Source organism: Melanerpes formicivorus, unplaced genomic scaffold (assembly GCF_026170545.1).
Source record: "Melanerpes formicivorus ecotype bairdi unplaced genomic scaffold, bMelFor1.0.p_v2 SCAF_30, whole genome shotgun sequence".
NCBI lineage: Eukaryota > Metazoa > Chordata > Aves > Piciformes > Picidae > Melanerpes > Melanerpes formicivorus.
Window position 1 is genome coordinate 4,796,837 of NW_027142382.1, and position 13,658 is coordinate 4,810,494.

At 39.6% G+C, this 13,658-nt stretch overlaps 1 protein-coding gene across 15 annotated transcripts in view; it reads right to left on the reverse strand.

Moving 5' to 3' along the window:
- The window catches only part of CASK (calcium/calmodulin dependent serine protein kinase), a 211,115-nt gene that overhangs the window by 44,564 nt on the left and 152,893 nt on the right, over positions 1–13,658 (reverse strand). For all 15 annotated transcript variants that reach the window (XM_068155113.1, XM_068155104.1, XM_068155114.1 and 12 more), the window contains one exon: positions 10,973–11,094. In XM_068155113.1, coding sequence (XP_068011214.1) covers positions 10,973–11,094 — 122 coding nt within the window. The remainder of the gene's footprint in view (positions 1–10,972; positions 11,095–13,658) is intronic.

Genomic DNA, 13,658 nt, shown 5'->3' on the forward strand with positions numbered 1-13,658 from the left:
ATAATTATCCTGGTTCTGATCACAGGGTCATATGTCAAGATGTTCAGTAATATCTGTCTTGCATGTTTTGGTTCTTTGCAAAGGGCTAACTTTTAGCTTCAGCATACACAAACTATGAACTGATTTTAACTTGATTATTGAATGTATTCCTTCTTAATAGAATTTACCATATACTATGCACTTACTCTGCAAATTCAATGCCTTCATATTTCAGAGGTAAGAGAACAGAGCAAAGGACTATATTCTTACAAAATACATTGTAGGGTGGGTGTGGTTTCCCCCCCACAACTGTCCTTTTAAATCATGCCTCTTGATTTGCTTCCTATTCACCAAGAATGTCAAGAAGGTTGCTTTTTGTTTTAATCCAGGCACACAAGTACTGAAAATAAACAGCTATGCTATCTCTTAAAATCACATGACAATATTTGCTTTCATTTAATTTCAGGTGCCTTTAAATACCTTGCTCATGTAGGCTCCAGTATCTGAGTGAATTATATTTCACTATAGATTAGGACTCTAATCCAGTCAATTCTCCTCATAATTTAAGAAAAACCTGTATTAGTACTCATCATAAAAATTCCATTGACTGCAGATGCTGCAGTTCTCATAAGTGGTAGTAGGCATTAAATAATATGCCAGACAGTACACGTACATAGCTTACCAAAAAGAAAGAGGTTGCACCCTAGCAAAATTCTAGATCATATGTAATACATGCAGGCCAATATATATTCTCTCATACTGTAAAGTGTGGTAAGAAAAGCCTGGAATTGAATAACCTTAAATAAATACATGCTGCACTTTAAAATCATAGTGATAAACCAAAACACAAACTGGTGGAGGGTCCAGAGCTCAAGGTTTGTTTAGCCTGGAGGCTTAGGAGAAACCTTATCACTCTCTACAACTATCTGAAAGGAGGTTGTATCAAGATGGGTATCAGTCTCTTCTCCTGAGTAACAAGCAATAGGACAAGAAACAGCCTCAGGTTGTTCCAGGAGAGGTTTAGGTGGGATATTAGGAATTTTTTTTCACTGAAAAGGTTGCCAAGGCCTGGTAAGAGGCTGCCCAGGGCAGTAGTTGAGTCATCATCCCTGGAGGTATGTGTAGATGTGTTGCCTAGGGACATGGTTTAGTGGTGCTAGATTAGTGGGTGGACTTGGAAGATCATAAAGGTCTTTTCCAATCTAAATTATTCTATAAACACAGGGAAAACAAACCCTCCACACAGAAAGGGCTATAAAAAGTTGTTGTATGCAGACAACACCTTGGTGCACCCAACAGAAGAACTGTTGCCCTTGTCTTGCTTCCCTACTTCCAACACGGACTAATGTAATGACCTTTAACAGGAAATACAGACTCATGTTAAACCTAAATAGGGCTGCATTCCCAATTCTGTTAGTTGAATTAATTCTTGATGGTTAAATCACCATCTGGAAGATGATGATGCTAATGACCATAAATGTCATACCGGGGGGATATAGAATCCATACGCAACTGATTAAATCTGTAATAATTACAGAGGGCTGGCAAAGGACATAGCCACTCACCTGCTTTGTCACACTGAGCATATCTTGCAGCAGAAAGTACTAATGTTAGAGTTACAACCATTTTTACTTTTGTCATCCATGTAAATTTGTTTTGTAATGATATACTGTTAGGTATATTGTGGTGAGCTCCTTGGTACAAAAAACTGTCAACATGTATCAGCCATCTACTTGAATAACTGGAAGCAGGAGGCAGTGAGGCCTGATTGACTTCAAAGACAGAGGCAGAGTTTACTGGGCTGCTACTATATTGCCTTTGGGTATTTTAATGTAAACTAAGTGCAGACAGAGAAAAGCTGAGAAAAGCTGACAGCAGCAAGGCAGAAGTGCTAGTCAAGATTTGTGGACTGCATCCTAGACACTACAGCAATTCTCAGAACATGCCCCAAGCTCCTGGAGAAATACTAAACCTGAGAATCTGAAGTTTTGTAAGGAAAAATCCTCAAAACAGGCATTCCTTATGGTTAAAAAGGAACAGAAACTGACTTAAACTCATTCAATGTAAAAAGAAGTGAAGAATATATAGTAAGTTAAATATGAAAACAATCCTTTTAACCTCAAAACAGTAACAGTGAAGTGTTCTACAAATGCCAGGAACACAACTCTAGTGTTTTTTGACAGATCAGAGCCCAGTAACATAAAAATGCACTGTAACCAAGGGCATTTTTAACACCACGTACTAAAAAACTCTGCAGATTCATGCTTTCAGAGTGAGATACACTGATGCACAGACACAGACTTGCAGAGACAATGACACAGCAACATAAAGAAGATGACATTAGGCTGAGAGGACTGGGCTAAATAGTATGATTCCCATTTAAAGTACGCACTTTATGAAGTTGAATTGTACTTGATGATTCACCAGATCACTTCTAAGCTTATATATATTCAGAAATGGCAGAATGTTAGTTAAAAAGAGGTTAAGTGCAACAAAGCAACTATCACAATGTCATGCAATCCAACCCAGAATTTTGCATTGCTGGAACATGGTGGATACATGAATGTCTCAAAAATTAATCAACCTAAAAGTTACTCTTAACTAACTCTTATTTCTGTTAATCTTGTATTTAAGAAATACAGTCATGGATCAGTATTACAGATGACAAAAACACAGAACAAAGTGATTTCTGCTCAGAAGATTAAATGTAAGACAAATTCTCTATATAAATTTTTAAGACAGAGAAACAGGAAGAACAAGAAAACAATGAGACAATGTTAACTAGCACAGTGTTCTATATATCCCAGGAACACAGAAAATGAAATGCAAAGATATGATGGAAGTTGGCAATGTAAGGTATGTTAGAGAATGATTATCAAACAATGCAGGAGACATTCCAGAACAGCCTCTACTTTCCGTGTTCTTTCAGAGATGGCCTGCCAGAAAAGTTACCTTTCAGAGAAAAAGTGTGCTGCACTGGTGATGATGATCCAGCCCACCTGCTGAAAGAATTCTTCACACAGTCCTCCCTAAGGCTTGGTCATTGTTCCTTCTATACTTCTTGGGAAAGGAGTTTCTTTTGCAATGTGAGAGACAGTCCCTCCCACTCCCTGGGGCTGAGCATGCTGCCTCTGCTGGACTGGGATAAAAGCCAGATTTGATTCCCCAAATAGCAAGGTGCTTTCCTGCCAACAGTTTCTTTTTTTTCCCCCCCCACCCCCCCTTTTCTTTAGCTTTTTACAAATATTTTCCATTTCCTTTTGGCTTACAAACAAATTAACTAAAGGATAAATAAAATTAGAAAACAAAATGTTTGAAACGTTAGAAAGGATTATTTCACATTAACACATTCTGAGGGTGTTTAGCCAGACATCTATCACACATACACTATCTGCTCTGTTTTTGCAAAAGAATTGCATTCATGTTTCACTAAAACATGCTCCACTTACTAGTTTTAACATAATCAGTATTCAAGAGGGTAAGGACCAAAGCTGATCCAGAAAACTTGAACCATGCAATGTGATTCACATAAAAAGCCGTTCCTATTCAAGTCAAAACATAGAAAAATTAGATGACTCATGACAACGTTGCAGCTTTTTACATGCCTCTGCTGTTTTTATTTTCTTTCCTGTATCACATGATAGATATCCCACCAGTCTATTCATGATTTAAAAGAATGAAGGAAATAAAAACACCCTGAAAATAAAAATCAAATGTCTCTTGCCTTCCTCCCTCCCCAAGTATATGATAGAATTGTTAAATTAAAAACACTTTGTTCAGAAAATGGCAAATCAGAAATAAATGTGTGGAGAGTTTCACACATTTTCAAATAGAGAACTGCAGTACCAGCCATGGCTGGACACTGGTGAATAACGGCTACATTTCTAAAAGTAGTTCAAATTTACTGTGCCAGTGTCCATCACTGAGAGGGTAAACAGAACAAATCATAACAAATCCAGTAGAAAGCTTTAGCCAACCACGTGAGAGGCTAAACTGAGATCCCAACAACATTCTAGCAAAAGATAAAATATTCTTCCTTAAAAGTCTGGAGTTAGGAGCAAATCTGTCTGCATGACTGCGTTCAAAAGATATACTGAGAGAACTCTGAAGTTTGCAGGGATGCACTCTCCTCTGAAACAATACCATTAGCAGCAAAGGGTAACAGACATAACAAGATTCTCTTGAAAAATCAGTATGCTTTAAATATATGCACTGTAGATATAAATTAAACTCTAAGGGGTAGTGGTTAAACACAAATATGATACAGCTGTATTTATGTAATCTCTTTTAGTTACAACTGTACGTGTGCTATGTGCTACGCCAGCAGAAGGTAAACTAAACCTTCTTAAAAGCTGCAACTCTTCTATCACAGATATACTTGCAGAAATAGCAACACTTACCTTAATGATTCCATCTATGAAAATAATGTAAGAAACTTCTTAAATTAACAGCCAAAAGATATCAGCCTGGAGAACTATCTGACTCAGGACAGACAGATGCAGACAAAGCCAGTAGCATAGAGCGGCCCCAGTCACACAAAAGCTGATATTGTTCTCCTGCTGAGTGAAAATCTCACTTGTAAATCTAACGACATCTGCATTCAGAATCACCCAGAGAAAGCTCCCTGGAGAGGTGACCAAACTACTTGATTTAACAGGAGAATTATTTCTTGTGTCTCCTTCAATGTAGACAGCTGCATAAAATAGCAGCTTCTGGTTTTACTGTCAACAAACCTTGCTTACTTACTTGCTTACTCTATGCACTGATAGAGATTAAACATAATGTGTAAAAGATCTTCCTCATTAGAAATAGCCTTGAAGCCCAGTATGATTTTCAAAACAAATATTCATTAAAGTAAAATCTTTAGTCATGATATAGAAAACAGCCAAACAACAATGCTTCCAAAATCAGTAACCTCTGTAAACTTATTTATCAGGAATGCTGACACAAACCAGCAATGCCTCCCATGACTACTTTCATGAAAGTCAATTAAAAAGCCCCAACCAACCCAAAAACTTAAATCATTTGGTGAAGGTTCTAAAAGTCTGCCACGGGGTAATAAAAAGCTTACTTAAATTTAACTCTCTTTTCCCATGAAGTTATTTATATCTTTCACTTAACTTTATAACATTCTTATGATCTAAACAAAATACCAGAATGAAACAATCTTTAAAGCTTTATATAGGCATAAACCCAGTCAGCTCTATGTCACACAGAGGAATGTCCTACAGCATTCACCAAAATTTTGATCATCACATTTACTAAAAGAATTGAGAGGGAAAAATAGTATCTGACCAACCCAAAGTTACTCTTCTACTTTACAAGAAAGATCAATTATTAAACAAGAAATCTTTGAAAGGTAATGATTGTATCTAAATGGTTGTTTCTGGAAGGGCCTTTTCTTTACTCTTTAGTAAATTACACTAAGTTTTTAATGTGAATTATCTAATTTTTGAATAGGAAAACCCCACCCAACAGAAGCCTTCTGTGAAATAAATACAAAAATCATTCATTTAAAGTATTCAGTAAGGATATGCTAGTGTACTGCAGGATTTGGCCCAGTGGGGATATAAATTAACTTTTAAGTAGTTGGCACCTCGTTGTCCCTTCTATTCAACAGCTTTGGTACCCAAGTGGAAGAGTCTTAACAGTCATATATAAATGAATCAATTGAAAAACAATCAATGGGATGGTAAGAACCCTGCCTCTGAAGGCCTTCAGAGATGCCTGCCCTCATAGCACCAAAGCTCAAATGAATTATTAGAATAGAATAGAATAATAGAATAATAAACCAGGTTGGAAGAGACCTTCAAGATCATCATGTCCAACCCATCAACCAATCCAACCCACCTAAACAACTAAACCATGGCACCAAGCACCCCATCAAGTCTCCTCCTGAACACCTCCAATGATGGTGACTCCACCACCTCCCCAGGCAGCCCATTCCCATGGGCAATCACTCTCTCTGTAGAGAACTTCTTCCTAACATCCAACCTAAACCTCCCCTGGCGCAGCCTGAGACTGTGTCCTCTTTTTCTGGTACTGGCTGCCTGGGAGAAGAGACCAACCTCTGCCTGTCTACAACCTCCCTATTGAGAAAGAAGAGTTATATTTTGTGATCTATATACCTGCAAAAAACAACACATGGGTAACTAGCACTCTGAACACAAAGACTGTAATTTATCTGGCTTTGCTTTCAGAAAAAGAGTTCAAAAGCAAAAGAAGGTGTTTCAGCAGCAGGAGTGATCTATCATCATCATCATCATGTGCCTAATCTAAAAATGTGGATAACTCTTGAGAAAGACTAGGAACGTGAAACAGAAAAATTGACTGTTGAAAAAGGCCAATGAAGAGAAACAGTAGTATTAACAAAAAGCAAGAGCCACAACTTCAAAACAGGTTAGAAAATTCCTGCTTAGTGGAAGAGAATGCTTTACAGGTGGCTTGAGGTGGTCTCACTAACCCCTAATTTTCTGAGAGAAATGAAGAGTTTCCCTGACAGAACTTCATCAAAGCACAAATGACTTTTTTTATGAGAGTTCTGAGAGAAACTGGATTGATATCACTACACAGACAGAAATCACTCTCCCAAATGGAAGTTACTGCAATTAAAAAGCTCCCATTTCAAATAATGATCTGTAACTGTCAGATATTTATTTCATGACATTGCAATGTATTTTTATTCTGCACTATTCTAATCAAAGTATCTTTGGGAAGATTCTACTATTGCCCTTCCACATAGTGTAATAAAACAGAACTTCCTTTTTGATAACATTTTTGCCTCACAACTACTTTATTGCAGCATGCATTTAAATGTATCCTTTTCTGTCTAAGTGAATGACTCTGACTTTTAAACAAAAAAAAGGCAAAATGGTATGGATTCATTTAAAGTTTAAAGGCTACATTCATTTATGAGTTTAAAAAGCTACAGCAGACCATTACAGAAATGATGTATCATTAGTGAAGTATTATGAATCTGACTGATAGTGTAAAGAACAGGAAAAAGTAAAAGCAGTGCAGAAGCCTAAATCAATGCCACGTAGACATACCTTAAACCAGGGCCATCTGGTTTATCAAAGCTGAGGAAGTTATATGACAACAAAAATGGTTAATAAATATCTAAAACCTTTCTGCATGAGTGACACAAGTGTTTTGGTTCTCATTGTTACACATGTTGTTCTCTTCCTATCCAGATTTTTATTTGTCATTCATATTATATTATCTGATCATCTTTCTATACTTCAGCATGCAATATAAAAAGATCAATTTCAACATCTGGAACCCATGTTAGATAAACATACACTGTGAATAAAAGATTCATATTTTAATGCAAATTTTAAGATGAGTTGTTGAAGATACAATCTGGGAAAGTCACAAGCTCCTCAACCCTTCTTCCTGCATACTCCATGTAACTCAGAGACTGGATGTAGAATGGAATAGAATAGAATAGAATAGAATAGAATAGAATAGAATAGAACAGAACAGAACAGAACAGAACAGAATAGACCAGACCAGGTTGGAAGAGACCTTCAAGATCATTGCGTCCAACCTATCAACCAATCCAACCCACCTAAACAACTAACCCATGGCACCAAGCACCCCATCAAGTCTCCTCCTGAACACCTCCAATGATGGTGACTCTGCCGCCTCCCCAGGCAGCCCATTCCAATGGGCAATCACTCTCTGTATAGAATTTCTTCCTAACATCCAGCCTAAACCTTCCCTGGTGCAGCCTGAGGCTGTGTCCTCTTGTTCTGGTGCTGGCTGCCTGGGAGAAGAGACCAACATCCACCTGTCTACAACCTCCCTTCAGGTAGTTGTAGAGAGCAATAAGGTCACCCCTGAGTCTCCTCCTCTCCAGGCTAAGAAATCCCAGCTCCCTCAGCCTCTCCTCATAGGGATTGTGCTCAAGGCCTCTCCCCAGCTTTGTTGCCCTTCTCTGGACATGATCAAGTGTCTCGATGTCCTTCTTAAACTGAGGGGCCCAGAACTGGACACAGTACTCGAGGTGTGGCCTAACCAGTGCAGTGTACAGGGGCACAATGACTTCCCTGCTCCTGCTGGCCACACTATTCCTAATGCAGGCCAGGATGCCATTGGCCCTCTTGGCCACCTGGGCACACTGCTGGCTCATGTTCAGCCTACCATCAACCAGTACCACCAGGTCTCTCTCTGCCTGGCCGCTCTCCAGCCACTCTGACTCCAGCCTGTAGCTCTGCATGGGGTTGTTGTGGCCAATGTGCAGCACCCAGCACTTGGATGTGTTCAATCTCATGCCGTTGGACTCTGCCCATCTATCCAGCCTGTCGAGGTCCCTCTGCAGAGCCTCTCTACCCTCCAGCAGATCAACTCCTGCCCCCAGCTTGGTGTCGTCTGCAAATTTACTGATGATGGACTCAATGCCCTCATCCAGATCATCAATAAAGATGTTAAAGAGCACAGGGCCCAGCACTGATCCTTGGGGCACACCACTAGTGACTGGCTGCCTGCTGGATGTGGCACCCTTCACCACCACTCTCTGGGCTCGGCCCTCCAGCCAGTTCCTTACCCAATGCAGTGTGCTCCTGTCCAAGCCATGGGCTGACATCTTGGCCAGGAGTTTGCTGTGGGGGACGGTGTCAAAGGCCTTATTAAGAACAAAGAATACAACTGTAGAGTCTTGTGCCAGAGCAATGCCCTCATCATAATCTCTGGTTCCTCAAGTCATATGGGCAGCTATGCTGTGGGGAAGCTTTAGTGTAAGGCTTATGCTGCCATACAGACCAGCTCAGAACCATGCAGCTGGATCCTCTTCCAGAAGGAAGTATGTAGAATCCTTTAGACTTTAAGGATGCATAGAACCCAGGCAGCCAACAACTCACCCACCACTAAACAAATTTTAAGAAGTGTAGAGTCTGCTACATTTTAAACAGTCTGGACCTCAATGCACTATGGCAGTATCCACATTCAGGCATACCCCTGCAAAGCTGCATACAGGAACTAAAGCATTCAGCAATTTATCAGAAACTCTTTCAAGTTTCTACAGCCATAATCATCTACCTGCAGATCAGATAGCTGGACTGACTCTTATTCCTACATGTCTTTCACTTTCATCTTGCTCTATTTGTGATATATAGCAAGGTATCCAAGCTGCTAAATGTAAGACATAAAATGCTCATAATCCCCATGTCTTTATCTACAGGTCACATCAGCATTTTGGTTTGATTCAGGAGTACATTTTTTGAGATTATTCTTCTGATTATGTCCACCTACCGTTCTTTTGTTTCCACTGCATAGACACTAAAGAACACTAAAATAGAAGACAGTGTTCACCAACCAGTGGTTATTCAGTCCACAGGACTGTAGTATATGTAGGATAAAGTAAAAGTCCTCAAAATACATGGAATCGTTAGCAATAGGTCCGTAGTGTCAACTGCTTTGCTTTTTGGATTTGCTACTGCTATGTTGAAGTACTTGCTAATGCAGACAAAGCCTAGTCCTATGTGGATTTGGTTCACACAATCACAGAACGTTAGGGGCTAGAAAGGACCTCGAATGATCATCCAGTCCAAACCCCCCCACCAGAGCCAGGATCACCTAGAACAGATCACACAGGTACACATCCAGGCAGGTCTTGAATATCTCCAGAGAGAGAGACTCCACAACCCCTCTGGGCAGCCTGTTCCAGCATTCTGTCACCCTCACAGGGGAAAAATTTTTCCTCATGTTTGCATGGAGCCTCTTATGCCTCAAATTCCACCCATTGCCCCATGTCCTGTCATTGGGCACCACTGAGAAGAGCCTGGCTCCATCCTCTTGGCACTCACCTTTTATAAATATTAATGAGGTCACCCCCTAGTCTCCTCTTCTCCAAGCTGAAGAGCCCCAGCTCCTTCAGCCTCTCCTCATAAGGAAGATGTTTCACTCCCTTAAGCACTTTTATGGCCCTGTGCTGGACTCTTTCAAGTTGTTCCCTGAGGTCCTTCTTGAACTAAGGGGCCTAGAACTGGATGCAATATTCCAGATGTGGCCTCACCAGGGCAGAGTAGAGTGGAAGGAGAACCTCTCTTGACCTACTAACCGCAGCCCTTCTAATACATCCCAGAATGGCATTGGCCTTCTTGGCCACAGAGCATATTGCTGGCTCATGGTCAACCTTCCATTTCAGTACAATGTGTAGACTGCTTTAGAAAGTTTGTCTTGCCTGAAAGCAAGTCCTCTGTCTTTAACAGGAAGAATCCATATATGCCAGGAAAAATCAGGGAAAGTTTTTCCTGTTTGTTTTGGACCTTTATTTTAGACCTCAATATTCCATATACACAAACATCAATGACAGCATGAGATAGGCTTTTGAATTTGGTCTTGGCACTCGGTCTGAGGGATGGAGTGTAAGCCTGAAGCGATGCTCAAGATCTCTGTTTTTGGAGAGCTGAAGTGCAGCAAATAATTCTGCCTCAAAACTATACACACATTTCCCCCAATTCAGGCAATTTTTGAGAAAGGGCAAAGTACTTGCTTGTTAGGCCTGCTTGGTTAAAAACTATTGGGAAACATAAACAGGATTTATGCATGTGATATGATAACAAGAAAGTCTTCAAGGCACTGAAAGATAAGGAGTGTGCAAGCATCTGTCTCTGAAAAACCAGACTACTTGCTTTTCAAAATTATTTCTGAAACAGAGTCCTTTAATTTCCTGGAAGGAAAAGAAAACCCCAACCAACTATGAACCACCAGATATCACAACTGAACTGTATGTGGAGCCAGACAGTGAACTATGCTTACAGATAGCCCATTCTTATTTTAAAGCAAAGCTATATATTCTAAAATAGTCTGTATGTATACTCCTAACATGTATTTTTGTGTAAAGGGGTAGGTGATTGTTAGATTCCACACCTATATAAATTCATTTTGGTATGAAACAAAAAAAGAGAAGATATTTGGGAGAAAAAGAAACATTACCCAATGAATTACAGACACAGAAATGCATTCAAACTACTTATCACAGAAAACTTACATCTAGTAGTGTGTGAAGATGCTGATCCTGGAAAACACTGTGAAGAAAATCTAAGTCTTTTTCACTGCAGTCTGTAAGTGCATGAATTTCTTCCAGGCTGTCCAGCACCTGTGAGACTGCTCCTAGGGGGCAATAAACAGGAAGAAAAAAAGAAAACAAAAAAAGGATAAAAATCAATAAAGCAAAGAGTCTCAGTAAACTGAACTTTGGAAAATGAAACATTCACTTCATCTGGTATGACAGGAACAGGAACTTAAAAAAAGCTGGAGTTTTTTACAGGACAATTCACTGAATACATTTTATCAACAGTGCCCATATATAGTGTTACTACATATAAGAAATGGTTGAATTGACAAGAGGTTAAAACTTGGTTTTATTAAGCTTAGTTTTGTTCTATCTTAGCCTGGTTTCCAACAATACCTGACAAAGTTACTTGGAATATCTGCCCAACTGCCTGTCCTCACCATTCTCACCTCAACCTTCTTTTTTCAGTGCTGTCCAATTTCAAATACATATTCAAAATGAGTAAAAATCTGAAGGAGCCAACACCTTCACAAATTCTTTTAACAACAGCATCTGTACAGAGGAGGGAAGAGAAAGACCTGACTGCCATGTCCTCCAGAGAACAAAAGTCTGTAACATGAGCTCCAGTGTTTGTTCTGTTTGCCTGGTTATCTCAGATCCAAGTATAGCACTTCCTGCCTTCTGACCAGTTGATTGGTTTTGGTCATAGGAAGATGTAGATGATTTATATAGGGCATAAGGGTGAAAAGAGAAGAGAGGGACTTGGGGATAAAAAGGAGAAACAGGAAGCATTATGGAAGGTGGAAATCCAAGGGAAGAGTTGAACTGGGGGGAATACAGAAACACAACACAAATCCATGGTAAATCAGCCTGCATTGGTTCCTTCTCAAACAATTTGTTTTAAAAGTCAGGTCTCATTGGTGGCTACCACTCACGTATGCAGAATGCCAGCTTTGGCTTATCTCAACACCCAGAGCCCATCTTTCCAGTTTTTCCACAGTGGTATAAGCATTTGGAAAGATGGTAGCATATCCAGTGCTAGTCTGCAAAAATGCTGGTGTCTAACAGTGAACTGATGAATTCTTTTGCATAAATATTTTCTTAATTCTAAATACAGAATTCTACACATTCTGTATTTCACTGATTTATCATTATTATGGTTATTCTGGCTACTTATTCATGGCTTATTCATTTTCCAGTGTAGCTATATTTCTTGAAATTCCATCCACCACTGCATGAACAATACTTGCCAGCCTTCCTTAACTCAAATCCTTTTGTAATCTGTTGCATTTTCAGAATCTAATAAAAACAAAAAAAAGTCAACCTCCTCTTAAGCACACAAGGAAAACCTTGAAAAATTCGAATAAGCCCAACAAAATATACAGAACTGGTGACCTTATGGATTAGATAGACAATTAAGTTACACCTTAGAAACCCTAGCATGACATTTAATACAAATCTCAGCCTAGGATTCTTCTCCTCACAGTTCCTTGCACATGAAGGTTAAGAAACACAATACTCCCCTCACTCAAGTCAGGGCTCAGGAGCAATACAACTTCTTAGTCCTATCCCATTAAATGTGTCTGGCTACTTATTTCCAACTGATGCACTAATTTAAGTGATATTCCTTTAAAGGGTGGTGGCTGGCCAGCAAATTAAACGAATGGTTTGCCTTACTGTCAGGTCAGATGCACAGATGAAGAGGAAAAAGTTGCTCTGTCTTTGACAACGAAAAGGCATGGCCAGCTTAAAGGTGTGGCAACGCCAGCGATGAGCAGTGTGAGCAATCTGACAGTGCATGCCTAGAGCCTGACATAGTGGTAGGCCATGCTCTGCATAAGTGCAGAGCCAGCTAGCAGTGTAGCAAAACAGTGCTGTGCCTGCAGCATGGAACTAAAACAGGACACTGGTAGCTATAAACACAGAGAGTTATCTTGGAACAACAGGACATGCACCTGCATCAGCTACCTCGTGTGTCATTAGTAGTTGGACCAATAATCTATAATAGTGCCATGTGTGGTCACTCACAAGGAACCAATGAAGGCATGCCAACGAGGCTCTCTGAGTTTATATAAGTTGTAGAAGTTCCCTTGCTACGCACTTCTGCCTTTCCTTTCCCTTCTTCTTCTTTGCTTTACTTTACTGTGCTATGCTCGCACTGTACTGGAACAATAAAGGAACAACACTCGATCGTATTGGTCAGCTGTATTGACTCCAATCTCCATCATATATATAAAAGAACTGTCTATCCACTGCACTACAGCTTCCACAATGGGAAGCACAGCAGAAAATCTAAGGAAATACAGGGATTGGGAATCTGCTGGCAAGCTAAGCTTCAAAGGCAAGGAATATAACCTAGGGATTTAAAAGGGAGTGTGCTAAGCTGCTGTTAATATTTGCTGTATGTCAGTTAAAGGTTGATGAAGATCTGTAAGAAATCTTCAAGCCTGAAGTGCTTGACTTTCCATGATATGGTTGGCAGAAGGAAATTTGTCAAAATTGTCCTTTATTTGTATTCTTATCATGCTCAGAGTTTGAATTAATAATAAAAAAAAATAATCAAAACTCTACTTTCTGGATTCAAAGCCCTCTCTGTGTTTTTGGAGCATTTACTTTAAGGAAAAATCAAAAGAAGATTCACTTCAGAGATCTGGACATCTTC